Source organism: Leptonotus elevatus, chromosome 20, assembly GCF_054856555.1.
Source record: "Leptonotus elevatus isolate MCC_2025b chromosome 20, RoL_Lele_1.0, whole genome shotgun sequence".
In the NCBI taxonomy this organism is placed as follows: Eukaryota; Metazoa; Chordata; class Actinopteri; order Syngnathiformes; family Syngnathidae; genus Leptonotus; species Leptonotus elevatus.
In genome coordinates this window covers 8,393,716-8,419,119 of record NC_141258.1, presented here as the reverse complement: position 1 = coordinate 8,419,119, position 25,404 = coordinate 8,393,716, and the positions used below count along the sequence as shown (strand labels likewise).

Sequence of the window (25,404 nt, the reverse complement as noted above, 5' to 3'; positions counted from 1 at the left end):
TCTTTTAGCTAGCTTAACTGCTGCTTGTCCCAGCCCACATCAACAAACTCTCAGTCTGTCTTCACGTCGAATAATGAAGTGTCACCCACTTAAACATTTGAAAAAGTCTCAAGTTTGGCGTCAAAGTCTTTTTTAAAAACAGCAGACGCAAGAACGACTAAACTTGGATTTTTGGGAGCACAGCAGCTGCCCCAGGCACTTTACCGTCGTCCATGGTAGGTGAGCTACTTTTTCTTGTGTGTCTCAAAAATAAGAATATTTTAGTGTTTTGACGCTGGCAAAAGTGCAAAATGTGTCCTTTGTAGCCAACGGTGAGGAAGTCGCGTCAACTTTGCCACTCCTCGTCGTCAAGGTGCGTGCGTACGTGCGTGCGTGCGTGGGTTCAATATTCCCGAGTGAGCTCACGTGAGAGAAACAGGGTACACTACACACACAACGATATTTTAACTTCTTCCGATTTTTATTACGCGAAAGACCCCACACAAAAGGTAAAGGTATGTGTCCTTCCTGGGCTTTTTGTGTGAACATTATAGGAGTCGACCAACACACCTAACGATGTCTGTCGTAGTACTACGACTAACCTGTGAGGGGCAGTGCGGTGCCAGAGAGCACACAGACTAAAATGAATAGCAGAAGAAGAAGCTAATTACCTACATACTAAATCATCTAAATATAAAATCTTTGACATGTTTCACAAGCTCTGAATTCCAGTTTTAATCAATATTTTTTTCACCTTCGCTTATAGAAAAAATGGATTATTTAAGGATCTTTGAGGATATTCAAGGATTTCTTTATTATAAACTTCACACCACAGGATAATCACCCAGAATGGTCTTTCGAAGACCTTCGCATAACCCCGCTTTAGTGAAGAATATGATAGTGACTGTGCTCATTCTTTGTTTGTGTACATGAGACAGGTTTAGTGAGTTTGGCGATAAGCAATGTCAAATGTTTCCTGTTCAGACTTGAAACAAACCAAAAAGCTTGTTTCATCGTTATCAGCCTGAGCGGCAAGACTGACTGGTTGACGATCATGAGCATCAAATGTGTCCATTTATTCTCAAGCTAGGAAAGGGTGATTAAAAAAAAGAGTTCAAAGGGCACATATGGTGGTGGGCAAGCATTTGGCCCAGGTCATTTGTAGATAAAGTTTTTTTTCTTTTTTTAAAGAAAAAGTTAATTTAGGTATAGTTAATCAACCAAGGTAGTCAATAAGTAATTTTACTTTATTTATGTGTTTTTTTTAAACAGTGGTTAAATCATCTTCATATGACTTACTAAATCTATGTATTTATTTATTTATTTTTTTTACTGAATTGAAATGAGAACAACCTTCAACCAGCATTCTAGCAAAAAAAAATTATTTTTCTCTCCTTCTCCGACCCAGTTCTTCAGGTGCACAGCATGGCATGCCATCAACTGTGCACATTTCTTTTACCTTGCCACATTTCCATATTCTCTTGCCTCCCTTTTGACTTTCGGCCCACTTTCTTCGCAAGTGGACCGAAACAGCAGCCGGCGTTGCCCCGCTCGAGGGTTAATCAAGATGAAGAGGAAGAAACCAAAAAAATATATATGGAAAAGCCATGAGTGGAAAGAAATGGGAAGTCTGCCATTTTGATTTGAAGTGGACATTTTAGGGGTCGTTAACAGATGAGATTTGCTCGAATGCTACCAAAGTTTGACCTTTATGATTCTTTTTTCTTTTTTAAAGCCCCAGAAGCCATTCTTAATGAGCATCGTGAAATTTATTAGACAAGTCTATTATGAGTAGACTCACAGAATGACACCATACCAGACACAGGAAGTCTCCTACTTTGCTTTGAAGCGGCCATTTTAGGCCATTTCCATCCGAGAGAATTTGTCCCATTGCTTCCGAACTTGAACCTTGTACACTAGGCAGATGGGCATTTTAAAAAAATCAGCGCCCATAGCCAATTTAAATTAACAGCATAAAATTGGGTATACATGTCTTTAATAATTAGCTTCACCAAAACATCCCAGTCTCCCAGAAAGTCTGCCACTGTGGTTTGATGTGACCATTTTGGGGTCCATTTGGCCATTTTGAGGAATCCAATCGAAGGCCAAATTGCGTGACTGATTGCTACCAAATTTGAACCACGTACACTAGACAGATTGACAACGCTAATTTGCTAACATGTTGAGGTTTCATCAAAGCGTGCGTGGAGAATGGTAGCACATTTTGATGACTCGCAACTGCAATAATCAACCCAGACTAAATGTCATCTAGTTGCATACATGGAAAAAGAGCTTTCTTCTGTCTCAAATGTTGTCAGGGCATGAAAGTGGAGTTGGTGCAAGTGGGGCGACCTCTCCCTGAGGTTGCGTGTGCGGTATTTTTAAATACATTTCTCTTCACGCCGCGTGTGATTAATTTTTTTTTTCTGGCCTGATTATTCTCCAGCTGAGAGGCCACCAACTGGTCAACACACATAATCAGCGGCGGTGTGAGGTGAGCCGAGGTTGTTGTCGTGGGTGCAGATGGGGATGCTTGGAGGTGGCGGGAGGCCCGCTGGACCCGGGCGGCTGCGTCACTGTGTTACATAAGGGCTTATGCTGCCTGAAGGTGGTGGCGTTGGGGGTGTTTGTGGCCGTTGGGCATGCTAGAGGAAGAAGATGTGCAGTCCAGTCATGTGGATTATTATCTCTGCCAAGCATGGAGAAGTAGCTGTCTGTTAATTGTGTAATCATATTTTTATAGTTCAGAGGATATTCAAAGTTAATGTTGGTTCCTATTTTTTTATTTTTTATTTTTTAATAAGTACATAAGGTGGTTAAATTATTGAAATGCCAACAAATTAAAGTGTAAAAAATACAGCAGTGAAATGGGACAATTATTTAATTAATTGACGAATAATTTACCTTTATTTGAATATCAAACTCATTGAAGGTCACATCATAATACATAATAATAATTTGTAAATATTAGTTTGTTTCTTTCTGCAGACAGGCAAAACTCTCCCAAATGGAATTCCGGACAGGACAGATTTAGAGGAGATTGTTTTGAGATTAAATCATTATGTAGCCCCCTCCCCGCTGGCATCTGTCATTAATCACCAGCAGATTGGAGCAGATTTTGGCGGCCTATGAGCACGCTCTCACGGTCATTGATAGGGAAGTACACGTTCTGAGTGGAAGCATACATGCGACACCGTAAATAAAAGGGTAAGAAATTGGCTGTAATTTGACCGTATCTCCACATGCACAGGAGACACATTATATATACACATCATCACTAGTCACCTCTTGTCAATTACTTGAAAAGCACTAGGTAGAGCGTAGCTAACATAAAAAGTGCCATATTAGGAAGGTTCGATACAGTGCGCCTGTAACTTGACCCCAGGCCTCGTTGGTTGCGTCGCGTAACGTTAGCAAAACAGCCCACAGCCAAATGATAATATCATATTCGTGTGAACCCGTTGGCCACCCCGCCTGTACTTCCCGCGGCGACATGTACGTGTCAATGCCTCGCAGCTTTTCAGGGATGCAGTTTGTGACGCAGGCCGAGGAGTCGGGCTACAAAGCCAAGTGCTAACCCGACCAGAGGAACCGGATCGAAGATGTTTGACATCACAGGATGTATGCGTTTTGTCAGTTTGAAAATGCAGCCCTCAAATTGAACTTGAAATTGGGTTGACGTGTTTATTGTAAGTAGGCCCAGAAAAAAAAAAGTCTCAGGAAGCCATGCCTAAAAGCACACAGGAAGTCATCTATTTGAGGGTACGTTTTGTACTTTTCCAAGTGTCCTTCAAGTCTGCACTATGTATACGAGACAATATGCTTAATTGTGAAGATTTTTTAGTGTGAGTGAGCCTAGAATGGGGGCGAGTTTGATGACACCAATAACTCAGCCCCACAAGGTCAGATCTTAACCCCCCAAAAACACATAGCAATGAAGGCATCTTTATATTCCTGCTCACTCTACATTCATATTGACTCGGAAAATCCCCTCAGTCTTTGCGAGCTCGGCCACTATGACTCACATTTTCCCTCGTTTTCCCCCCCTCTACCAACTTGAATGTTTATGAATGCAACTGCCCGGCTTCTACTTACACAACAACCTTTGTTTTCTTCTTTCTCTCGCCGGTCAACAGAGGGAAAATCTGCTCACGACGTTGGAAGGATGCTTTCATGAGGCCTTCAAATTAAGAGCGTGGTTGACAGGTGAGTGGTGAGTTTTGAGCAGCGCTGAATTGCGTTGCTCGTGAGGACAAATAGTTAACTAAGTTACGTGAGCCTTAAAATGGATATCATAAATGCTCAAAATGCTTTTCAGGGTGTTTGGAATAATAGCAATGTGTTTAGAAAATTGGAGTACTCTATCTAGCTAGCTAGCTAGCTAGCTACAGTATCACTAGCTAGCTAGATACAGTATCTCTATCTATCTATATCTGACTGGCTAGCTAGCTATTTTTTTGCTAGCTAGCTACAGTATTTATCCAGCTAGCTAGCTCTCTAGCTATCAATTTATCGACTGTACCTCAACTCCATGCATGACTGGTGTCAGAAACAATGCTTATAAAACTCAATATTAGTTGGACTCTATGCAACACAGGTGTGAAGCACTCCTCATAAATGTGCTTATAGAACTAACGTTGAGCTAGTGGACTCGGTACAACAGAGGTGTGATGCAGTTGTCAGAAACTGTGCTTTAAAAAAATAATCGTATTCGAACTACATGCAAGTACTTCTTAGAAACGGTGTTTGTACATCTAAATATCAGTCATTGGACGCTATGCAACACAGGCGTGAAGAAGCGAGGTCAGAAACAGTCGACGTGTTTGCTGTGTACTAATAGGTTTGTTTTTAAAGGCGCAAGCAGATTGCTTAGTACCGTGGTGGAATGTTTTGAAAGTAGTCTCTCCAAAGGACGCTTTTAGCAACAGCGTCCAGTGGGAGCGAGGACCTCCTCACCCCCCCCCCCCCCCCCAGTATGCTGGCCTAGCTTTCTGCTCCCACGTCCGCGCCGCTTGTTATGAGAATCTATATGAGGGCATCTCTTATGAGCCATCATGCCACCTGCGCTATAGACGCACACGAAATAGGCTGCAAGTGAGCCCACATCGCTTGAGTTTTTTTTTTCTCCTGGAGTGGAGCCTCCGCAGGCTGAACCGATGTGTGGAGACAGTCGCCTTTGTTGGTGCCAGCGTGCTCTCCAAGCCGTCTCGCGGCCCCCAAAGAAAAGAGACTCTTTTTTTTTCTTTTTTTTTGCTTGCGCTGCCCGTCGAGGCCGAAAGCCTCTCAAGGCCCGTTTGTGCTGCTTGAATGGGCTTCATCAATGGCCGAGCCTGTTTGCCTGTGTGTGGGCCACCGAGGGAGGGGGGGGGGGGGCGCATAGGTTCCAGACTACTGTAGGTCATGCTGGTTTGCACTTCGTATGGTGTGCACTTGCAGAGCAGCAGTTAGTACACTCGAAGGTAGACTGTGTGTTTTATATGGACAAAAGTAATGGGACACGTGATTGTAGCACTATTTGGCAAGGGAACCATTTTTTTGGGGGGGAACATCAACATGACATTTTAACTTGGCAATGAACCATATTTGGTAACTGTGACAGGGCTTTGTAGGGCAAGGAACCATAATTGGTAACTCCTTCACTTAAAGGCTAAGAACAGTACTTTATTTGGCAGGAACCATATTTTCTGTCTTAAATATCTTCTAAGGCATCTTTTAGCATCTTTTAAAACAAGGAACCGTATTTAGTGGCCCTTTGTAGGGCAAGGAACCATATTTGGTCACGTCAACATAGCACTTTATTTGGCTAACAGCAACCAGAATTGGTAACATCAATACAGGTAAGAGACCATCAGGTAACTTGAATGGCTTGAATAGAAACTAAACTTGATAACTACAATGTAGGGCAAGGAACCATATTTGGTAAGATGGCACTTTAATTAATTTAATTTAATTTAATTTAGAAAGGAGCCGTATTTGGTAACTTCCGTGTAGAGCTTTATTCAGCAAGGAACCATATTTGGTCATTTCAACAGAGCACTTTACAAGAAAAGGAACCATATTTGGTCACTTCATCTTAGCGCTTTATTTGGCAAGGAACCGGTAACTTTTTTGTAACATATAGCTTGGATTGTTATTTTTGACATCAAATCAGATGACCAATGTAAGCGTGTAATTTCCTTTCAGAAGCCTCAAGGCTACCTTGCATCCAGCATGGCGCTGGTTCAGGCTCCGCCCACCCCCGCTGAACCTCTTGACCCAGGCCATAACTCCCGCTCCCGCAGACGACACTGCTCAGGGCCCTCGCCCCCCTTCAACGTGCCATCCACTGCCGCTCTGGATCTCACGGCACGCGTCTACCGGGACCGCCGGGTTCGACGGGGCACCTCCTTACCGGGCTCAGAGTCTCCTCAGGAGCGCTTCCTACACAACCGCAGTCCTCCGGCGCTTAGGAGGTCTAGCAGGGGACGGGAGAGGTGGGACTATGTAGACGACCAAAGCATGGCACTCGCCAGCCCGATGAAAGAGAGCTTGAATGGGAATGTCGGACCACCACCAAAACTCATACCGGTGTCGGGAAAACTGGAAAAGGTGGGTGTCAGGGGCAGACATTTTGTCAAGGTCCAACAAGTAACACGTTTTTTTGTGGTTCTGATTGAGAAAGAGTTTATACCATTGATCATCTTTAACATGTAGAACATGGAGAATACAGTGCTGCGGCCCACCGCCTTCAAACCCGTGGTCCCCAAGAGCCGCGGCACCATGCAGTACCTATCCCCCCGACACGGCGCCAATGTACCCGAAAGTCAAAATGGCCAACTGGGCGCCACCCACCGGGAGCTGTCGCCCTCCGGTTCCGAGCGACGCAGCGTGTACAGCGCGGGACGGAGCGGCGGCGCGAGCAGCGGCCACTCCTGCTCCCTGTCCGACTCGGGACGCAACTCACTCTCCAGTCTGGCGGCGGGAGACGGGCCGGCGGTGGCGGGGGGTCACTTAGAGACGACCAAAAGCACGCCATCCGCGGGCGTCCACCGACACTCCAACTCGGACAGCGGCCGCTCGTCATCCAGCAAGAGCACCAGCTCCGGGTCTGTCAGCGGGCGGGGTCAGCCGCTGTCGGACTGCGGGTCCGGCGGGCGCTCGCCGGGGGCAGTGGACGGCTATGAGGGCGTGGTCAGGGACCTGGAGGACAAGCTGAGGGAGAGAGAGGCGGAGCTCCATCTACTCCGAGACAATCTGGATGACAACGAGGCTGCTATCTGTCAGGTAACAGGAAATAGACTCATCATGTCCAATAAAAGAGCTGCATCTCAAGTGAGAGGCGGGATATTTCCGTAACTTTGACGTCTGATGCCACATATTGAAATCGCATAGCGGAAACGCTGGTTGAACTCTTGGATTGGATCTGTTTGAGGTCTACGAGGAGAAGCAGAAGCGTTTCGAGCTGGAGCTGGAAGAGTTGCGGCAAAGCTGCGCCACCAGGATGCAGGCGGCCTCCCAGAAGGCACAGCGAGCCCAGCAGGTGCTTCAAATGCAGGTCCGAACAATTTTGCGTCAGAACCGGCCAAAAAAAAAAAAACGCAGTCGATAGCATCCGTTTATCGGCTTCTGTTTCGTGCAGGTTCATCAGCTCCAGCAGGAGAAGAAGAAGCTGCAGGAGGACTTTGTGCAGCTCCTCAAGGAGCGAGAGCAGCTGGAGGAGCGCTGCACCGCCTACGAACACGACAAGATCCAGATGGGCCCAAGACTGGAGGAGACCAAGTGGGAGGTAAGCACGGGGGACAAAAAAAAAAAAACAAACTCCATTGCGGCTTCCAGGTTTGTGGTCCTGCTGTTTTGCCAACTTTTTGTTCAAATAATAACTGTTTCGGTCTAACGCTCGCTTACATTGTGTGTAATGTTACTCTCGACCACAAGATGGCGACACTCATTTCGTTTGAAAGGGTGTCAATTTGAAGCGTTTCATACAGCGTAATTTTTGTTGAAAATTATTGAATTTCGTTTGATATAATGTTGCATTCAAGGATGGTCGGAAGTGGGATATATCAGAGTTGTTTTCTCCCAGTTTTGACCTGAAAGCGTTTTGAGGCGAAAGTCAATGACCAAAATGGCTGATAGTGATAAATAGTTTTTTATGTTAGTCCTCAAAACTCATTTTGACGTCCAGCAAACTTGCCTTCTCGCAATTTTGCTTCACTTATTATTGTGTTATTTCATAATCCTGCTTTTTGCGCCTAGGTTGTAGGTTCATTTTATAACGTACCTCTTTGGGCATGATTATTGATGTATATTGTTGCTGTGCTTTTTCTGTCAGGTGTGCCAGAAGTCTGGCGAGATCTCGTTGCTGAAGCAGCAGCTGAAAGAGGCTCAGGTGGAGCTGGCCCAGCGGGCGAGCGAGGCCGCGTCACTGCGCGGGCAACTGCGTGACACCCGCGGCGAGCTGAGCGACGCCCAGGCCCTCCTGCAGGAGGCCGGCGCCGTCGGTCGCGCCCGCGCCGCTGAGCTGGAGGTGTGCGAGAATGAGCTGCAGCGGCGCAAGAGCGAGACCGAGCTGCTGCGGGAGAAGGCGGCGCGCCTGGAGAGCGAACTGGCGCACCTGCGGAAGCCTGACGGAGAGCGGGACGCGCTACGGGGATCGGCCGAGCGCATGCGGGGAGAGTTGGCGCTGGAGAGGCAGCGGGCCGAGAGGCAGGCGGGCGGTTTCGAGGAGGAGCGGCGAACGTGGCAGGAAGAGAAGGACAAAGTGCTGCGCTACCAGCAGCAGCTGCAGGAGAACTATGTGAGCATGTACCGACGCAACCGCCAGCTGGAGATCCTCCTGAGGGACCTCAGCAAGGAGCTGGAGAGCCGAGACCATGACGACGATGACGGCAGCGGCAATGAAATCGCCTTTGATGAGGTCGCCGCCACAGAAATTTGATTTTTTTTTTCTTTCACATCACAGGTGGGAGTTTGCGTTACGTTCCAGACAGCTTGGAAGTAAGAAGCACAAAAGTGTTCCCGTCTAAAAAAAAAAAGTCAGTTACACACCAGTCAGTGAATGGTGACACAATTATAAGTAGTCGTTCTTGTCAGCTTTGTTTCTCACATTCCCAGTTATTTGAACGGCATCTGAGTTAGACTCTTCCAGTGATGATAGCAGCCAGCTTAAAAAAATAAAATAAAAATCTAACTACTGTAGTCAAGTCGACTCTTATGCTTCAATACTTGAATAGAGCAAAAAGTGAACATGCGCTAAGCGCCACATTGAGAGCATATCCTCCGCTACAGAGGTGGGCAAACTATGGCCTGGGGGCCACATATAACCCTTCTTTTTCTGGCCCAACAAGCGCTTGCAATATCAAGAGTGATTTAAAATGGAGCCATTTCTTCCTCTAAAATTGGTTAAATAATAAATAAATAAATAAAATTTTAATTACATTTTTTTAACAATTTTTTTAAATATATGTAGAAGAAATAAATGGTTTATTCATTCATTGTAACATAATAAAAATATATTTTTGTAATTAGTTGTGAAAAATATTTTTTAAATATATAAAAATATAATTATAAAAATGACATTTAGAAAATTAAGTACATTTAAAAACGAGGATTAATGACTTTATTAAAATGTTACATAAACTGTACATCTGCCATTTTTATTAAAGAATTGGTTTATTAATAATAAAATTAAAAATTTTGTGCTAACAAAAAACATTTATAAAGACCTCATAATTTAAACTATGGGTCAAAAATGGACCGATCCTCAACTTGGGTCAATTTGACCCAACTTAGAGACAAGAAATTGGTCTTTTAGTGTAAAACAACTCATACAAATTGGTCACATCCTTTACTAAAAAAAAAAAAAGGTCGTTTTTTTTTAAACCCAGAAAGTTGGGTCAAATTGACCCATAAAGTGGATCGTTCCATTTTCGATTCATAATTGGGTTACTTTTGAACCAACTGTAAAAAAAATAAAAATCAAATGTGGCCCCTTGAGCACAAACGTTTGCCCATCCCTGTTCTACTACCTTTTGTGCACGTGTGGCCGTTTAATGTCTTTCACCAAGGGCCCCAGAGAAGACAACGTAAAATATGACTTTGGGTTGTTTTCTGACTGTAAATGAATCTGAGTGCACTCGTCACTGTGAATAGACCAAAGAAATGTTCCTGTTTCATATCGGATGTTTGTCTGGCTTCCACAGCACATTTATAGATATAAATGTATATTTTCCACATTTGCTGTACATTTTGTGTTTTTATTAAAGGTTACACTGAATTGTTAAATTGTGGTTTTGTTTCTGAAATGAGAATGTTTGGCCATAATTGACCACTAGGCGGTGCTAATGATATCTTTGGAGGCTTGCAGGGCACTTTGACCACCAGCACCATGGGGTCTTTGGCCTTGTCGCTGAAGGCTTTTCGGATGAGGTCGACTGCGTGCTGGTGCGTGACGCCGTGCAGCGAAGCGCCGTCCACGCTCACCACCTCGAATCCGGCCTGGAGGGAGGGGGGGGGGGGAGAGGCGAGGGTGTTTGGAGGTCAGACGCTTAAACCTCTCGTCGTGTGACCATGTTACCTTGAGCACATTGCAGGTGGAGGCGGCCCCTCCCGGGAAGATCTTCTCCACCTTGACCACAGGCTGGACCTTGGACTCTATCCCGCCGGATATACTGATGCCTGCAACACCAAAGACGTCCACTGTAAGTTCAAATCGCTCAGCAATCGGGTGTAAACATGACTATCAGACTAAAAACATTTATTACCAATAATCTACAATGAATCAATTTCTTAAAAAGCAAAACTTAACTGAAGACAAGCACGTACCCAGCGATTGTTTGGTCTTGGAGATGTTAACCGTTTGGAGTTCATATTCTTGGCCGTTCAGGCGTCCCAAATCTGAGACGTCTTCAAAGCGCACAGAGCCGACGCTTCCGACGTCAGGGTTGCTAGCGAGTAGCCAATTAGTGTCCGGGGTACCTGCGGGCGAATGTTCGCGCTCCTCTGTGAACCGGTATCCGTCTACCGGGATGTCGAGTAAAGGTGTGAAGGGGGCGCTGGGGCGCCGCCGCCTCTGCCTGGATGCTCGTGGCCCCGTCAGGCTGAGTTTCTCCATCTTGTCCACTAGGTGGCTCTGCTTTTCCACCATGGCGGCGCTGTGCAGCTCGAAGCCTCCTCGCAAATCTGACATCACAGAAAATTACATTTGGAAGTTTTGATGGGTTCTGTCTTTGTGAAAGGCACAAGTAGATTCATGCCGGATCAGTCATGGCTTTTGTGCGGCAGTTTGTTGAGTCGTACACCTTCAAACCTTGAACATTTTGGACAGGAACCGACTTGAGGCACAAACCTGGGATGGGTGTGATGAGGCGGCGTTTGGGTGCTCGGCCGCATGCGGGAGAGCGAAGAGGAGGCGTTCGGACTGACAGGCGAAAAACGGAAGGTAAGACGCATACCTGTGTGCAGGCGTATGTGTCCATGAGCACACCTGAGCGGTACTTGAGGATGTCGTACGCTTCTACCTCCACCGCTTCTACAGTGCTGTTGAATTCACGGAGGTGAGAAGCAGGAAGCAGCATCCTGCAGGCAAACAGTGGACTATGTTTACTGTTCAACAACACATCAGTGATTTTGGTTTTGGTTTTTACATAAAATTGTTTTTCGGGAAGGCGTATTATGAGAATAAACATCTTACCGTAATCTTGAAAAGTCAAATATAAGGAGAATGAAGTAATAATGTTTTGAGAAAAAAATTAACTTAAGTCTTTTTTTTCTCTAGAAAAAACATCTAGACAATTTCTTTTTGATAAAGATTTTCATAAGAAAACTTTTTCTTTTTCTTTACAGGAAAATACAAATTTTCTTCTATTTTTCCGCAATACTGTGAGAATAGTATTTTTTTAAGTCATCTTTTCAAGGAAAAAAAAACACCTGAAAAAAAATAATTTAGGGATAAATGTCGTTTTTCGAGGGAAAAAAATTCAGGAAAGTCAAGGAAAAACTCGTACTTTTTTGTCAAAGCTATTTTTCCCTATTAAAAGGCCATAATATTACAACTGTTATATTTTTTTTCAAGATTTTGTTTTATAGAAAGTCAGTTTTATTTAGAAGCTTTTTTTCACGAGCAAACATTTTAGAAAATAGTTGGTTTTTGTTTTTAACAAAACAGTCATTTTAATTTTTTGTGTATTTTATTGTGTAACATTCAACAACTGGTTACTGTGCAACACAACAATAGTAATTAGGCCTCAGAGTGTTTGTTGTATTGTATTACACAATTTAAAAAAACACTTCAAAGAAGATTATGTCGACAAAGCTGTTAATCCTAATCTGGCCGGCATTTGTGACTCCGCTTCATTCAGAAGCATGCCCTTGGTTTCATATGGAAAAAATACTTAATTTAAAAAGAAATACTCATTTGAGTATTAAAATCCTAAAACTAAAAAAGTTGCAATCTTGAGAAAAAAAGTCAAATTATTCTGAGAATAAAGTTTTCTTTTTCCAACAAAAAATTGTGCATTTTTCCAAGAATAAAGTAAAAAAAAAATTGAGGTGTAATTTCTAAATTTTTATTTCATATTAGTGGAGTTTTTTTTTCTTCTATGGCAAGATATTTGTTTTCCCTTTTGAGTGTGTCTCAAAGGCTATTTGATGGTTTATTTACCTCACTTCCCTGAGCAGCAGCAGTTTTTCAGGCCTGTCCAGCACGGCCAGCAGGTGGCGTATTAACGTTTCCACACATCTTTCTTCTACATACTGAGTGTGGAGGCACAAGTTGCGTTATCGTCATTTTTCTTGCTGAAGATACAAATCGACGAAAGACTGTCAGCGTCATACCGTCCGACACGCCTTCATGACCGCTTCCGTCTCCTCCTCGGTCAACAGACGCTGTGCCAACTCTTCCACCGCTCGCAGCGTCTCTTCAGGAAACGCCGCAGGGCTCGGACCTCCGCCAAGGCTCAAACCTGGATCAGGACAGAGGTTCCTAAATGTTGTCTTTTTTTCTTTTTTTTTTAGAACACCGCGTGTCACTCCAGGTTGATAAACACTATATAGACATAAGTATTGGGACACCTACAGAACATGAAGAAAATGTGGAGTCCTGCTTCCAACTACCAGAGGAATGTGGAGGTACCTTGTTTGTCAGCGGACAGCGATTTGGAGCGCCCCCTGGAGGCATCCCTCTTACGTGCGCCACCAAACAGCAAGTTGACCAATGTCTTGGAGCGTTGGAGTGCGCTTTTCTCCCCCGAGTTTTTTCCTCCTTTCTGCTTCTTGGCCTTCTTTTGGCCGATCTCTACGTGGGGAGGTGCATGCATTTATATCAAAGCACACATAACACAAAAAAAAGTCTTGCCGTCTTTTGTGCGTCTTTTAAAGTCACATACCTGCTATGGTGACCTGGCTCTGCGAGCGGCTGATGGGTCGGCTGGGTCTGCTGAGGGCCAGCAGCACCGCCGTCTTGCGGGACTCCTTCTTGGGACCGCCCTCATCTCTGTCCTCGTCATGGCGGATGGCCGTGTCCCGCAGCAGTATGGTTGCCCCCCGGCTGCGGGTGGTGTCCGTCTGGATGGCGGCCTCGCTGCGCTCCAACTCAAATCTGTCACGCAAAAAAAAAAACGAGCGCCGTGGTGAGAGAATATTGAGAGGAGAAATGAATCCAGGAGACGTCCCACCTTTGGTCCTCGGTGGAGATGCACACGTCCACCATGTCGGAGGCAAATGGCAGACTTGGCGGGAACATGACCTGAGACAGGCCGCTCAGAGAACTGATCGGCGTCTCGGAAGATAGCGAGGACGCTGACGAATTGGAGTCGGAGCCCAGCGAGGAGGATTTCTTACCCCCGTTGGCCACTGAGAGACAAATCAACTTGAATGAGGACCCAGTTGTCGTTCTGGTCTGCTTGTGAGTCTGTAGAGTGACACTACAAGGCAAAAGTGAACCTGTACCACATTACACAAGTGAAGTGGACTAAATTGGATTTAATTGAACAACAGTTGTGTATGTGTGTATATATATATATAGTATATACAACAGTTAGAAAAAAACATTAGGTTTTTTTTAAAGGCATGGATGGATATTTCTTAGGTAAAAATAGTGTTAAAAAAAACAACCTTATTCTTATTAAAAGAAATGTATTTAGAGAAAACCTCAAATCTTTTTTTTTTCTTTCAAGAAAATAGTTGGGGGGAAAGGAGTCATCTTTTGGGGAAAAGGTATTAATGTTTGTTTTTCATTAAAATAATAATTATCATTTTCGTTTAAATTCCTGCATATTAATTTGAGGAAAAACTAATTTTTTGTTTTTATTTGGGAGGGGAAAAAACCCTAAATCGTACAATAATAAATTTATTTTAGAAAGGAAGTTGCACACAAACATTGTATTTTTTAAAAAAAATATATAGTTGTGAAAAAAAAAAGTTTTCAGGTAAAAAAACAAAACGATAATCCTTTTTAAATAATTTTTTTTTTGTTTATTTTACAAAAAGAAATTGTATGCTTTAATTAATCACAATTGATTGGAGGTTTCAAATTACATTGCACTACAGTGCACAATTTGGATCCGATCCAGAGTAAAGTTGGTTTGATGTTCAAGTCACATAAGATTTGACCCTTTTGTCCACTATAAAAGACAAGGAATGTTTTTCTTTATGAGGAAAAAATGTCTACCCACCAGTCATGAAAAATAAGTGCAATTGTCATGAGAACAGAGACTATGAGGCATACATACACTTGTTGAGCCATCGGTACTCCGCCACCATCTCCTTGTAAGCGGGATAGCGGCCAGCCTCCTAGTGGAGGAAAATATATAAATGCACTCATATTAAACTTTGATGGCATCGTCGCTATATTTGATCGGGAGTAACACATGAGAGAAGACGCCGCGCTTTCGTTTGCACCCGATCCTTGCCGCCTGCTGAATAATGCACACCGCCCGGCTATTTTTTTTCAGCACGGCGAAACCCAAGCTCGCGCAAGCAAGGAGGAATATTACGACTGCGTGCCAGCTGTCACACACACACACACACAGTAGCTTTAATATATATGCCTCAGCTATGTGCGTTGTGTTATATTTTATTTGCTGGATATTTTATTAGGTACAATGAAACTGACAAAAAGGAACTGTAATTTTTTTTTTTAATCAAAAACACATGTTTTTTGTAAACATTGAGTACAACCTCAATTAACAAACGTGCATGTTTTTTTTGTCGTCTTTGTAAAAGCAGAATTTTTGGATTCCACAGGCGTACCTAAAAGGAGCATTTTGCATTCACCTTGATGGTCAGCATGACGTGCGTGTGGCTCTTCAGCACCTCCACGGCGTTGCTGTGGCTGATGTCCTCGAAGCTCACGCCATTGGCGGCCAGGATCTGGTCGCCCATCTTGATCCCGTTCTGCTCGGCCAGGCCGCCGGGGTCCAGCCTGACATGTCAGCGTTATGTGAAGAAGGGATGCGTTTCCAGGGTGTTTCTAGAAGGGTACCTACTTGGAGACGTAAATGCCCAAACCAAACTCCTTCCCGCCGCGGATGTTGAAGCCCAGACAGTAGTCGTCGGAGGTGGTGTAAAGGTGGACGATCCTCCGGAGGGCGCTACCTCCGCTGGCGTCTGAAGGCGTCCGCCCGCTTTCCTCCACCACCATGCGCCTGTGAATTAAGTCCACCCTGGAAAAGCACAAGTTTTGATTTTCATCATCGTACTACCAGCAACCGGTGCTGCATCCTCATCAGCAGACTCTGTGCTCTCAGTGAGTTTAAAAAGTCTACACACCCCTTGTTCAAATGCCAGTTTTTGTGATACATAAAATGAGAATAAGATCATTTCAAAACTTTTGCAACATTAATGTGATCTACAACCTGTAAAACTCATTTTTTTTAAATGTAACAAAAAAAACTGGTTGCATAAGTGCACACCCCCTTTATAATGTCAGTGTTCAGAAATAAACAATTACATTGAAACTTGAGTTAAAAGGGAGTGAGTACACACCTGCTACACATTAACGAGCCCTTGATTAACCACAAATCAAGTTTGACTGTTCTAGTAGGCTTTGACATCTTTCAGTACTAAAATCTGCAGAGGTCAACAGCAACACTGAAGGAGCAGGAATTTCTGGCAAGTACTGGCTGTTCAGTACACGTGACAACAATCTCTCATCTTCTTCATGTGTCTGGACTAGGGGGTAGGATTCCAAGAAAAAAAAGCCTTATTTTAGAAATTAAACATCTAACACTGGCTACATTTTCAATTCTTCAATTCTCCCAAACGCATGTGAGGAAATCTGTTACGGTCTGATGAGACCAAGATTGAACTTGTTGTTCATGATTCAAAATACCTACATGGTATCATGGTGGTGGGGAATTACGACAAGTAACCTGAGTTTGTTCATTCCGAACATAGCCACAAAGCCAGTTATGAGGGTGTGCACACTTGTGCAACTACACGCTCAGCTATTTTTTACTACTAGAGTTAATACATCACAAAAAAAACCTGGCATTTGTGACCTGGGATGTGTAGACTTTTATCCCTCCATGAATTGAGTAACCAAGCAATTGTACTTCAGCTAGTTCTCACCACTGCTCACCAGGTGGTCTTCTCTTTAGAGTAGCGTATCCCGGGCACCTTGCCCACGCGCCTCACCACCATCCTCAGCCTGTTGTTGCCCGTCAGGACCCTGACGGCGCTGCTCATGGTGATGCTCTCCAGGCTGACGCCGTTCACCTCCACCAGTTTGTCGCCCACTAGCAGGCCGGCCGCCTCTGTGCACGATGGACACTCGGGTCAAGAAAAAAAAAGAAAAAAGAAAAAAGCTAAGGTCACCCGATGCCGTCGCTGCGTCCCACCTGCCGTGCTGGCGTCCTCCACCTTGCTGACGAAGATGCTCAGGCCGTGCTCGCAGCCGCCACGCACGCTGAAGCCCAGCTTGCCGTCCTCGCTTTTGTCCACCGTGATGGTGTGAAGGTCCTCGCTGTCATCTCCACCTAAAACATTTGTCTTCGTCATTTTGAGTCTTCAATTCATTTAAATATGACAGATCCGAGACTGCTGTTGATATTTTCTGTTTGCTTAGCACATCTTACCGTCCACCGGCGAGTTGATGAGGATGACGCGGCCCATGGGTGAGGAAGATCGGATTCCTCGCCGACGCCGCTGCTGCTGCTCCTTCTTGCGTACTATGTTGCGCGCGGCCGAGTGTGACTTCCCCTGTGTGCCGGGGGCGTTCTCCCTGCAGGAGGGGTCTGACGAATGAGCCATGGAGCCTGCCGGCGCCGTCCCCGTTCAGGTGGACATGTCTACAGCAGCACAGAGCGGGAAGAAATGCTGCCATACTGGGTACATTTGTTAGCGTGCACCTGTGTGGTCAGTACTTACCTTTGTGACATAACAGCTGACTTTTTTGCTTCCTGCAATCACATGTCTGGCCATTCTTTCCCATGATGCATCTCTCTCAGCTTCCTGGTGAATATCAGATACTAGTGTACTTTCCTGCTTCTTACTTTTTATTTTTTCATAAGTACTGTATCTGTAATTGTACTCAAGCACAAAGTGTAGTGTCAAGTGTGGGATTATCTTGTGCGCCATAGCTGAGGGTGCAAGTCGTGGGATCACGTGGTGCGCTGCCATGGTTACGCGCTACTAAACTTTAAACCCCCGTGACGTCACCACAGGGCTTCCCCCAGAACCATAGACAGCGACAACGTAAAAACTCCAGTTGTCGTTAAATACTAAAAACTAAACTAAACTTTTTTTGCAACTTAAACCCCGCTATAACCATTTCGCCGATATACAGACACACAGTATTGCCATTTAAAAAAAAAAAGAACAACTTACCGAGTATTATTCAAACGAAGCCATCAAGCTAGTTTTTCCATCAGTCCTCATTACAAAAATACTGACAATCATTAAAATGAAGTGAAAATAATTCTGCCACACCGAAAATGTCCTTTGTACCGTGTTTAGTTTTATATTCTCCAGACTAATTCAAGTCGTTTGGCCCGAGTGGATCCATTTTGAGCCTAAAGACCGTCTGACGCACCTGTCCGGATTCTATACAAGTCCTGCCCCTGCTGCACACCGATTGGCTGGACGTGCTAGAGCTGGAGATAATCTGATTGGACGGCACGGTACACTAAACACACACACACACACACACACACACACACACACACACACGCACACACTTATTACAGTAAATACAGTACAAATGCCAATCAAGCTTAATTACACACAAGAAAATAACTTGAAAAAAACGTTGAGAAACATTCAATAACAAATCACTCTCCAAATAAAATATATTTACAAATTTAAATCCGCGAATATGCTGTCAAATTCACATCACAGTGCCTGGGTAAAGACCTGTTTTTTGGGTTTGGTCATGTGACATTCACCTTAGTCACTGCAGTCAGTTTTTGGTCAACAGCAGGTGACAAAATGGCCGCCCTGAGATGGCTAAAAATGGCTGCATCTTGCTTAATTCATATTCCACAAACACAATCAGAATGCTGTGTTTAGTCTAGTGGGGCTGCAAGGAACATATTTTACTTAAAATTCTGTTCAAATATTTCAATTTGAAATTATTTTCACATCAATTTTTGGTATCATTTAATATGAACAACCATAAACACTAAAGCAAGCTGTTGATTGCCAGACACGTTTTATTGAGTAATAAAAGTAAGCCCAGTCTTCAAAACATCAAGCCTGTTTCCTCTGTACAGTTTGAAAACAGACAATCATAAACAGACTGGGAGGCTTTTTATTACACAAAATCAACTATGCGTGCAAGTTACTCCGCAACATTATTCTCCATGTGCACAAGCTCTTGTGGTATTCTCCCGACGGCTCGGATCACATCCTCAGTGTTGACCTTATCGCCAAACTCCATCTCTCGGTGTTCCAGTAGGATTCCCTGGGGGAGGGACGAGTAATTTCCTGACTCGATTACGCACAGATTATATTGTCAGTTATACCTGCTGGTCAGGTCCGATGACAAAAACGCCGCCCAGAACGAAGCCCTCTCCCATGATATTCCCCTTGAAGCCCCTTCCGAAGGCCCTGAGGCCGTTCATCCACACGCCGGCACGAAGGAACGCCAGGAGGCCCAACCGTCGCTCGCGGGGCCCGAAGAAGCGCCTCTGCAATGAACAGAAGCTCTCAGTGTGGGGAATTAGCTCCTCCCTCACGAGGGAACACAAGACAACAAACCACAGACGGTTCTTAAAAAGACCTTTTCATCCAAGAAGATCTCCCCGTTAAAGAACATCCGGAAGTTCTGCACCTCGTTTCCGATGTTCTCCTTGAACACAGCGTACAGCGGGACCCCGAGCTGGTCCAGCTGTGGCTTCAGAGAGGACAGCTCTGCAGCCTCCTGGAAAGACGGCGTGACGTGGTCATTTATTGACACTCCCAATCATGCTAAGCCCTCTAATAACGTCAGCGTTGGTGACGTCGACGTGTTACTACCTCTCTGCACAGAAATCATCCTGGCCTGCGCACCGCCATAATGACTGCACCCGTCTGCTCCCACAGAGTCTTGGCCTTAAATTTAGTCCTCTCTGAAAACAGGGCAGTAAAGTTATAAAAAACAATTTGAAGTAAAAGACCCGTGTGAGGGTGGGAGGTGATAGAATCTCGTAAATGAAGGAAGGAGGTAATACATGAAGAGAGACAAAGAAAGGAAGTAAACAGTCAATTTTGACATTTGTTGTCCACTGAAAATGACATCACAGTAACAACCAATCACGGCTCAGCTTAAAAAAACAGATTGGTCCTTACCCGAGTCATGAGCAACTGTGCTGTCATTTTCAATTGCCAACAAGTGGCAAAATGGCCGCCGCCAAGATGGATAAAAACGGGCGGATTTTGCTGCTTTACTCATATTCCACATAGGCAGTAAAAATATCGTTTTTAGACTAGTGGGGCTGCATAGAACATACTGTTAAGAAAGTTTTGTGGTTGACTTCACTTTTGCTTTTAAAGAGGATGAAGGAACAAACAAGTAAAATTGTATGTAAGGGAATCAGATGAAGGAAGAACTGTTATAAAGTCATATAGCCTGGCGTGAATGGGGGTGAAAGGAAGGAAATAAGTAAGAATGAACTCGAGTTTGCGCACACGCTTACCTGAAGTTATCGCGGTGAGTTCAGCTTCTCCCAGATGCTGAAGGCTGGCCCTCAGCGGCGTCGTGAGGAACAATTCCGTCACCATGTTGAGAGCTCGGGCCACCAGGCCGCCCGCGGCCGCTGCGACTCGAACCAGGAGAGCCATATTCCGCTGGTCTTCTACTGCTTCTTTACCTCGTCTGACGTCCACCTTGTCCGTCGCTTTCTTGCTGACGCCCCGTGCGTGTAACCGCGACGCCCTTGTGAGCGCGCACGTCACAATTCCGTTTTTGTTTTGTTTTTGTTTGTTTTTTGTGCACTCACACACACATATATGGTCTAACAGGCGGGGACGCGAACTCACGCCAACCTGCACCGAAGGCAAGTGACGGTAACAACTCCCGTCTCCGCCACCCAGAGCCCCACACAATTCCGTTTTTGATCTAATCCAGCCGCGAGTGCGGTGACGTCATAAAGTGGTCATTGTGCAACGACGCCTCTTTTCTGGTTCAAAAGTCACCAGCGACATGTGGTGGAGTATTCGTTCCTCAAAATGAGCACATTTTGGTCCTTTTTTTTGTCGACTTTGTAGTCTGTGTTTGAACCTTTGGGCCCTAGTCAAATTTTCTAGACGGAAAAAAAAACCCTGCTCTGAAATCACTACAAAATTCCCGACTTGCTTAAAACCACCAAACAATTTCATAACTTTTTTTGTATTTTAAAATTTTAATTGCCTGTTTTATTCTTTTAATTAGTGAGTTGTTTTTTTTACTCATTCACTGCCATAAATTCATTTAAAAAAAGATTATTAAAAATTAGGGGTGACAGGCGATTATTTTTTTTTAATCGCATGACTTCACTAGTTAACTCACGATTAATCACAAATTTCATGTCTGTTCTAAATGTACAATAAAAAATTCTAGGTTTTCATACTCTTGTTAACAAAAGTGGAAAAAAATGTTGAACTAATAGAAATAGTTCAAATTAATTTTTGACGTTTATAGCAGTCAATGGCAGTGAATGAATAAAATAAAAAATAAAAAGATTATTAAAAATTCGGGGCGTCGTGATTACAATTTTTAATCGTAATTAAGCGCATGACTTCACGAGTTATCTCACGATTAATCACAAATTTTCTATCTGTTCTAAATTTACAATAAAAAAAATCTAGGTTTTCATAATCTTGTGAGCAAACGTGGGGGAAAAAAGCTCAACTAATAGAAATAGTTCAAATTAATTTTTGACGTTTATAGCCGTCAATGGCAGCGAATGAGTTAAAAATCAAAACAAAACATTTTAAAAGTTTCTTATTAGATTGATTTATACAATTTAAGTTGAGTTACAATCACACGTTTATTGGAACTCTCCCGAGGACATCTTTCATTTAGGCACACATGCAATGACAAATGTAGAATATTCAAACATAAATATATATATATATATATATATATATAGGCTCAGCAGAGGACCATCAAGCAGCAAAGTGATCATTTTCCAGCTTGTTCTGTTCCTGGCGAAGCTTGTTCCGTTCCCTGCAAAGCCACACAAATTTTAAAGGGATGAATGTCACAAATACTAAAAATTTATTAGGATAATAAATGTAATGTTGAAGAAAATACATAAATTATATTCATGAGGAATAGATAGTTAAGAGCTCTTTTCCCCTTCTTTTTCAGCTCTTCAGGTACTGAATTGACCTGTTATGTTACCAGTGTTACCAACAAAGATGGCTGACCAAGGCAAGCTCACAAACCTCTTCCCGGTCTTGGTCGGGTGAACTTGAATCGTGCTTCTCTTCAGTTTTTACCAACTGCTTGTCAATTGGCAGGACTTGGTAGGACTCGGCTGGTGATGACTCGAGTTGCATAGACTCTGATTTAAAAGACTCGGCTTGAGAGGACTTGGCTTGCGCGGGCCTCGCCTGGGAGGTCTTTGATTGAGCGCAGTCTGCTGGCGTGGGCTCCCTTTGCTCAGACTCCTCTGAGGAGTTCTCAACTTGTGTTGCTTCAACCTGGGACGCCTCAGCCTGTGTAGGCGCCTCCAGCATTAAGTCCCATTGCACAGACTCGGCCTTGGCAGACTCATTTTGTGTGAGTTTGACTCGAGAGGCCTCGACTTCAGAGGGCTCGGCCTTTGTGGACTCCACAGGTGCAACCTGGATCTGCGTAGACTCCATCATTGAGGATTCTACCAGCGCGGACTCTGAGGTCTCAACATGTTTGGATTCGACGTCAGAGAGCTCAGCTTGAGAGGAATCGGCCTGCGCAGACACCTCAGAAGCCGACTCCAAATGCGGAGACTCGGCTTGTGAGGCCTCGACGTGTTTGTATTCAACGTGAAAGACCTCAGATTGAGAGGACTTGCCCCGCGCAGACTCAGACACGGCGGTGTCGGACTGAGCTATGTCCACCGTTGTAGAATTCATCTGCGGAGACTCGGGCTGAGAGGTCTCAACTTGTGCAGATTCCATGCGGGACGTATTCGCCCGGAAGGTCTCGGCTTGCTCAGGCTCCACCAGCAAAGACTCGGTCTTAGCGGAATCCACCAATGTGGACTCCGCCTGCACAGTCTCGGCCCGGGATGACTCCTCCTGCACAGATTCGGACACGGGGGAGTTGGGCTGAGGAGAGTCCGCACTAGCGGACAGGGGATGTTCGACGTCAGTGGGCTCAGCTTGGGAGTTCTCGGCCTGCGCAGATTGTGTCTGGGAGGCCTGAACTTGTGTGAATTCAACTTGGTCATTCTCAGCATGAAAGGACTCCTCTGGTGTGAACTCCGCCTGTGCAGACTCAGCCTGAGAGGTGCCAACTTGTGCGGAGTCTAAATGGGAGGCCTCAATTTGAGAGGATTTAGCCTGCATGGACTCCTCTGGAGTGGACCCCAATTGTACATACTCTGCCTGGGAGCTCTCAACTTGTGCGGATTCCACGCGGGAGACCTCAGCTTGAGAAGACTCGGCCTGGTAGGTCTGCATGGATTCTTTTTGCTTAGCCTCTGCCTGTGAGGGCTCAAACTGCTCAGCTTCTCCGAGCGAGGACTTCATTTGGTTGGATTTCACGTGTACAGATTCATCTTCATTGGACTCTATTTGTGAAGACTCTGCACGGGAGGCCCCAGTTGGTGTGGTTTGAACCCTGGACTCCACATTTGCAGACTCCGCCTGGGAGGACTCGGCATGCTCGTCCTTCTGGTAAAAAGGGTGTCAGGAGAATTCTGTAAGTTAGACATCAGCCCCAAAAAAATCACTTGGCCTGACTTCTCTCATCAAACCGACACCATGCTTCTGGTTCTATTCCTACTCACTGGACTCTCCACTCAACTAAATAAGACTGTCTTTAAGAGATGTCAATCCCTTCACCTTCTCTGCGTGTTGGATTTCAGGGTGAAGAGGGCTCGCTTGTCCTGGTGGCTCCCATTGTTGTTCCACCCGGCTGGAATTAGAGCCTTCGGTCTGCGCCGGCTCAGCGGTTTCAGCTGAGCCGAATTCCTGCAGGTAATTTGTGATCATGTTAGTGCGACGCGAACAAACGATGCCCCTTGTTTTGCTGCTCTCCTTTTGCTTGTCTCACCACCTTTTGCTCCCGGGATTTCTCCCCTTTGGGCTGGTTCTGCCGGATGGCTTCAGACCGCGGAGAGAGAACGGAAGCTTCTGGAGTGCTTATGTTATCAGTTGTCTTCACCTGGTGGACACATGAACACGTGTCTCCGCAAGGTGGATCCACCTCAAAGAACAAACCAGCTATAAAGCTTTCTTGCCCCCATGCACATTGCTAACCCTTAGCCTGAGGTCCTAGGCCAACAGACTGCACACATTCCATGCACATGCAGCAACACCCACCACCACACCAAGAAATCCATTGTGAAGATGTTTTTTTTTCACCTCCTGGTCATTCTCCAGAGGTTTACTTTCGTGCTGGTTGGTAGACTGTTGGGTTTCTGGCTTCAAGGGGTCCCTCACGGGCTGCTTAGCAGGTCCGAGCGTGGCTGCCACCCGGTCGTCTGGTCCTGAAGGCTCCGTTTCAGGGAGCTGTTAAGGTGCCGAGTGTCAAATACCCTTCAGACATACAACAATCCATCTTTCTGATTCTCTGCCTTCACCTTGCCTGCTCTTCACCTGATATTCCTTTCAATTGTTGGCTGAACTTGCTGCTTTCTAATTGCTGACTGACCTCTGGAACGCGACTACACAAAATGGCACAAACCAAACCAAAACAAAACAAGGTTTAGTACCGGTACTTTTCCAGCTTTCTCCTTCTCGGCGTCATTCTCTCTGGCTTTGGCTCGCTCCTTCTCCACAAGTGCCAACCGGGCCTGTTTCTGTAAGAAACAGGATTTCACATATTAGAATTAATTTATACCTAAAAGCCAAATATCACTTTTTTTGTGAGTGGAAATGTAAAACAGACTATCGCTTCAATTGCAAGGCAAGTTGGACAACAGCGCTACCCACTGGCAAGACAAACAAACTTTTTTTTTTGGTACCTTTTCCTCATATTCAACGTTGGAATTGTATTTGAACAGCCAGTGAGCCAAAAACTGGATGGGGTCCATAGGACGCTGCTCTACCACTTCAGCAAGCCCCTCTGCCAGACATGAACCCAGGTGTGTCTTGACGTATTCGGAATCCATGTTGTGATTCTGTGTGGGTGGTGGAAGTGCACTTGAAATTCATATGACACGGACACAAAAGTCTGTACTACTATTGCTACTCCTTGGTTTATCTTTAATATGACGTCATCACAGACTAACATTTTCCCGCAAAATGGCATGTAATATATGAAATCTTGCCGGGCTCAATGTTTTCAGGAAAAAAAAAGAAAAACATGTCCGGTGTAGCAAATTAAAAATAACTATTAGATGTCATTAAGAGGTAATTTGATCGCCATCAGACAAAAAAGAAAAACAACTTTAAAAGCAGGATAGTGTAACTTTGCTAATAAGCAATTGTTTGCGCTCCCTGTATGTATTCGGTCGAAGCGACACATTAAACACACACAAAAACTTACCGAAACAGAGTATTAAATACTTTTAATAACTAGCTACGCTATGATTGTGTCCAGGTGTTCATTGAAATATTAAAGTGGAATGAAAATTACTAAAACAAACCAGTTACCAAGCGCGCCTGCACTGCCGGATGTGTTTGTTTGTGTTTCTGTGGTAACAGTGTCACTTTCTTAATAGTCCGCGGTCTAGTCGTCAGCCAGTTCCGACTCACCAATTATACAGAATTAATAAAATGATCGGAAATACTAGTATTTTACTATAAATACTATTATTATGCTAGTTCTATTTTCAATTACTATATTAAATAAAAGTTGTACTATTGAATGTTCTAATTATTTTTTAACGTTTT

At 44.5% G+C, this 25,404-nt stretch overlaps 4 protein-coding genes and 1 long non-coding RNA gene across 11 annotated transcripts; 2 read left to right on the top strand and 3 right to left on the bottom strand.

Annotated features, from left to right (window-relative positions):
- The first annotated feature begins 17 nt into the window (after positions 1-17).
- Positions 18-10,242, top strand: LOC147156898 (leucine zipper putative tumor suppressor 2 homolog). Of its 2 annotated transcripts, none has more exons than XM_086064268.1 (7): positions 18-215; positions 4,116-4,185; positions 6,163-6,567; positions 6,673-7,242; positions 7,391-7,513; positions 7,598-7,744; positions 8,291-10,242. In XM_086064268.1, exons 3-7 carry the CDS (start codon positions 6,190-6,192, stop codon positions 8,894-8,896), a joined length of 1,824 nt encoding a protein of 607 aa, XP_085920394.1. In that variant the 5' UTR covers positions 18-215; positions 4,116-4,185; positions 6,163-6,189; the 3' UTR covers positions 8,897-10,242. The 2 variants fall into 2 exon arrangements, with proteins under 2 accessions (XP_085920394.1, XP_085920395.1); XM_086064269.1 differs by having other exon boundaries at positions 18-219.
- LOC147156896 (PDZ domain-containing protein 7-like) lies at positions 9,935-18,054 on the bottom strand. The gene is made up of 18 exons (XM_086064267.1): positions 17,785-18,054; positions 17,326-17,409; positions 17,034-17,246; positions 16,797-16,934; positions 16,538-16,712; positions 15,444-15,620; positions 15,232-15,379; positions 14,688-14,748; positions 13,632-13,809; positions 13,344-13,555; positions 13,091-13,252; positions 12,793-12,920; positions 12,620-12,711; positions 11,444-11,535; positions 11,306-11,377; positions 10,783-11,139; positions 10,535-10,635; positions 9,935-10,455 (listed from the first exon to the last, which is right to left on the bottom strand). The coding sequence occupies exons 3-18, from the start codon at positions 17,206-17,208 to the stop codon at positions 10,225-10,227; spliced, it is 2,499 nt and encodes an 832-aa protein (XP_085920393.1). The 5' UTR covers positions 17,209-17,246; positions 17,326-17,409; positions 17,785-18,054; the 3' UTR covers positions 9,935-10,224.
- LOC147156897 (uncharacterized) lies at positions 10,492-14,154 on the top strand. The gene is made up of 3 exons (XR_015091666.1): positions 10,492-10,658; positions 11,285-11,398; positions 12,973-14,154. It is a non-coding gene; the product is annotated as an uncharacterized LOC147156897 (long non-coding RNA).
- A 536-nt stretch (positions 18,055-18,590) lies between the features above and the next one.
- Positions 18,591-20,509, bottom strand: selenou1b (selenoprotein U1b). The gene is made up of 5 exons (XM_086064270.1): positions 20,073-20,509; positions 19,414-19,505; positions 19,178-19,318; positions 18,921-19,085; positions 18,591-18,859 (listed from the first exon to the last, which is right to left on the bottom strand). The coding sequence occupies exons 1-5, from the start codon at positions 20,215-20,217 to the stop codon at positions 18,737-18,739; spliced, it is 666 nt and encodes a 221-aa protein (XP_085920396.1). The 5' UTR covers positions 20,218-20,509; the 3' UTR covers positions 18,591-18,736.
- Positions 20,510-21,385: 876 nt separating this feature from the next.
- On the bottom strand, positions 21,386-25,194 carry dydc2 (DPY30 domain containing 2). Of its 6 annotated transcripts, none has more exons than XM_086064689.1 (8): positions 25,165-25,194; positions 24,534-24,689; positions 24,282-24,368; positions 23,932-24,078; positions 23,621-23,773; positions 23,410-23,538; positions 21,805-23,238; positions 21,386-21,583 (listed from the first exon to the last, which is right to left on the bottom strand). In XM_086064689.1, exons 2-8 carry the CDS (start codon positions 24,678-24,680, stop codon positions 21,539-21,541), a joined length of 2,142 nt encoding a protein of 713 aa, XP_085920815.1. In that variant the 5' UTR covers positions 24,681-24,689; positions 25,165-25,194; the 3' UTR covers positions 21,386-21,538. The 6 variants fall into 6 exon arrangements, with proteins under 6 accessions (XP_085920815.1, XP_085920814.1, XP_085920817.1 ...); XM_086064688.1 differs by having other exon boundaries at positions 25,058-25,191; XM_086064691.1 differs by having other exon boundaries at positions 21,805-23,235; positions 25,058-25,191.
- Positions 25,195-25,404: the final 210 nt, after the last annotated feature.

What these genes read in the sequence shown, in the direction of transcription:
- dydc2 (XM_086064689.1), bottom strand. Translation starts at nt 24,680, where the DNA reads ATGGATTCCGAATACGTCAAGACACACCTGGGTTCATGTCTGGCAGAG. An exon ending in ACGTTGAATATGAGGAAAAG is followed by an intron (nt 24,369 to 24,533) that starts GTACCAAAAAAA and finishes TGTTTCTTACAG; the next exon opens with AAACAGGCCCGGTTGGCACT. An exon ending in CCGACCAAGACCGGGAAGAG is followed by an intron (nt 21,584 to 21,804) that starts GTTTGTGAGCTT and finishes GTGGCTTTGCAG; the next exon opens with GGAACGGAACAAGCTTCGCC.
- LOC147156896 (XM_086064267.1), bottom strand. Translation starts at nt 17,208, where the DNA reads ATGGCTCATTCGTCAGACCCCTCCTGCAGGGAGAACGCCCCCGGCACA. An exon ending in TTGGGCATTTACGTCTCCAA is followed by an intron (nt 15,380 to 15,443) that starts GTAGGTACCCTT and finishes CTGACATGTCAG; the next exon opens with GCTGGACCCCGGCGGCCTGG. An exon ending in CCACCTGCAATGTGCTCAAG is followed by an intron (nt 10,456 to 10,534) that starts GTAACATGGTCA and finishes CCCTCCCTCCAG; the next exon opens with GCCGGATTCGAGGTGGTGAG.
- LOC147156898 (XM_086064268.1), top strand. Translation starts at nt 6,190, where the DNA reads ATGGCGCTGGTTCAGGCTCCGCCCACCCCCGCTGAACCTCTTGACCCA. An exon ending in AGCAGGTGCTTCAAATGCAG is followed by an intron (nt 7,514 to 7,597) that starts GTCCGAACAATT and finishes TGTTTCGTGCAG; the next exon opens with GTTCATCAGCTCCAGCAGGA. An exon ending in TGGAGGAGACCAAGTGGGAG is followed by an intron (nt 7,745 to 8,290) that starts GTAAGCACGGGG and finishes TTTTTCTGTCAG; the next exon opens with GTGTGCCAGAAGTCTGGCGA.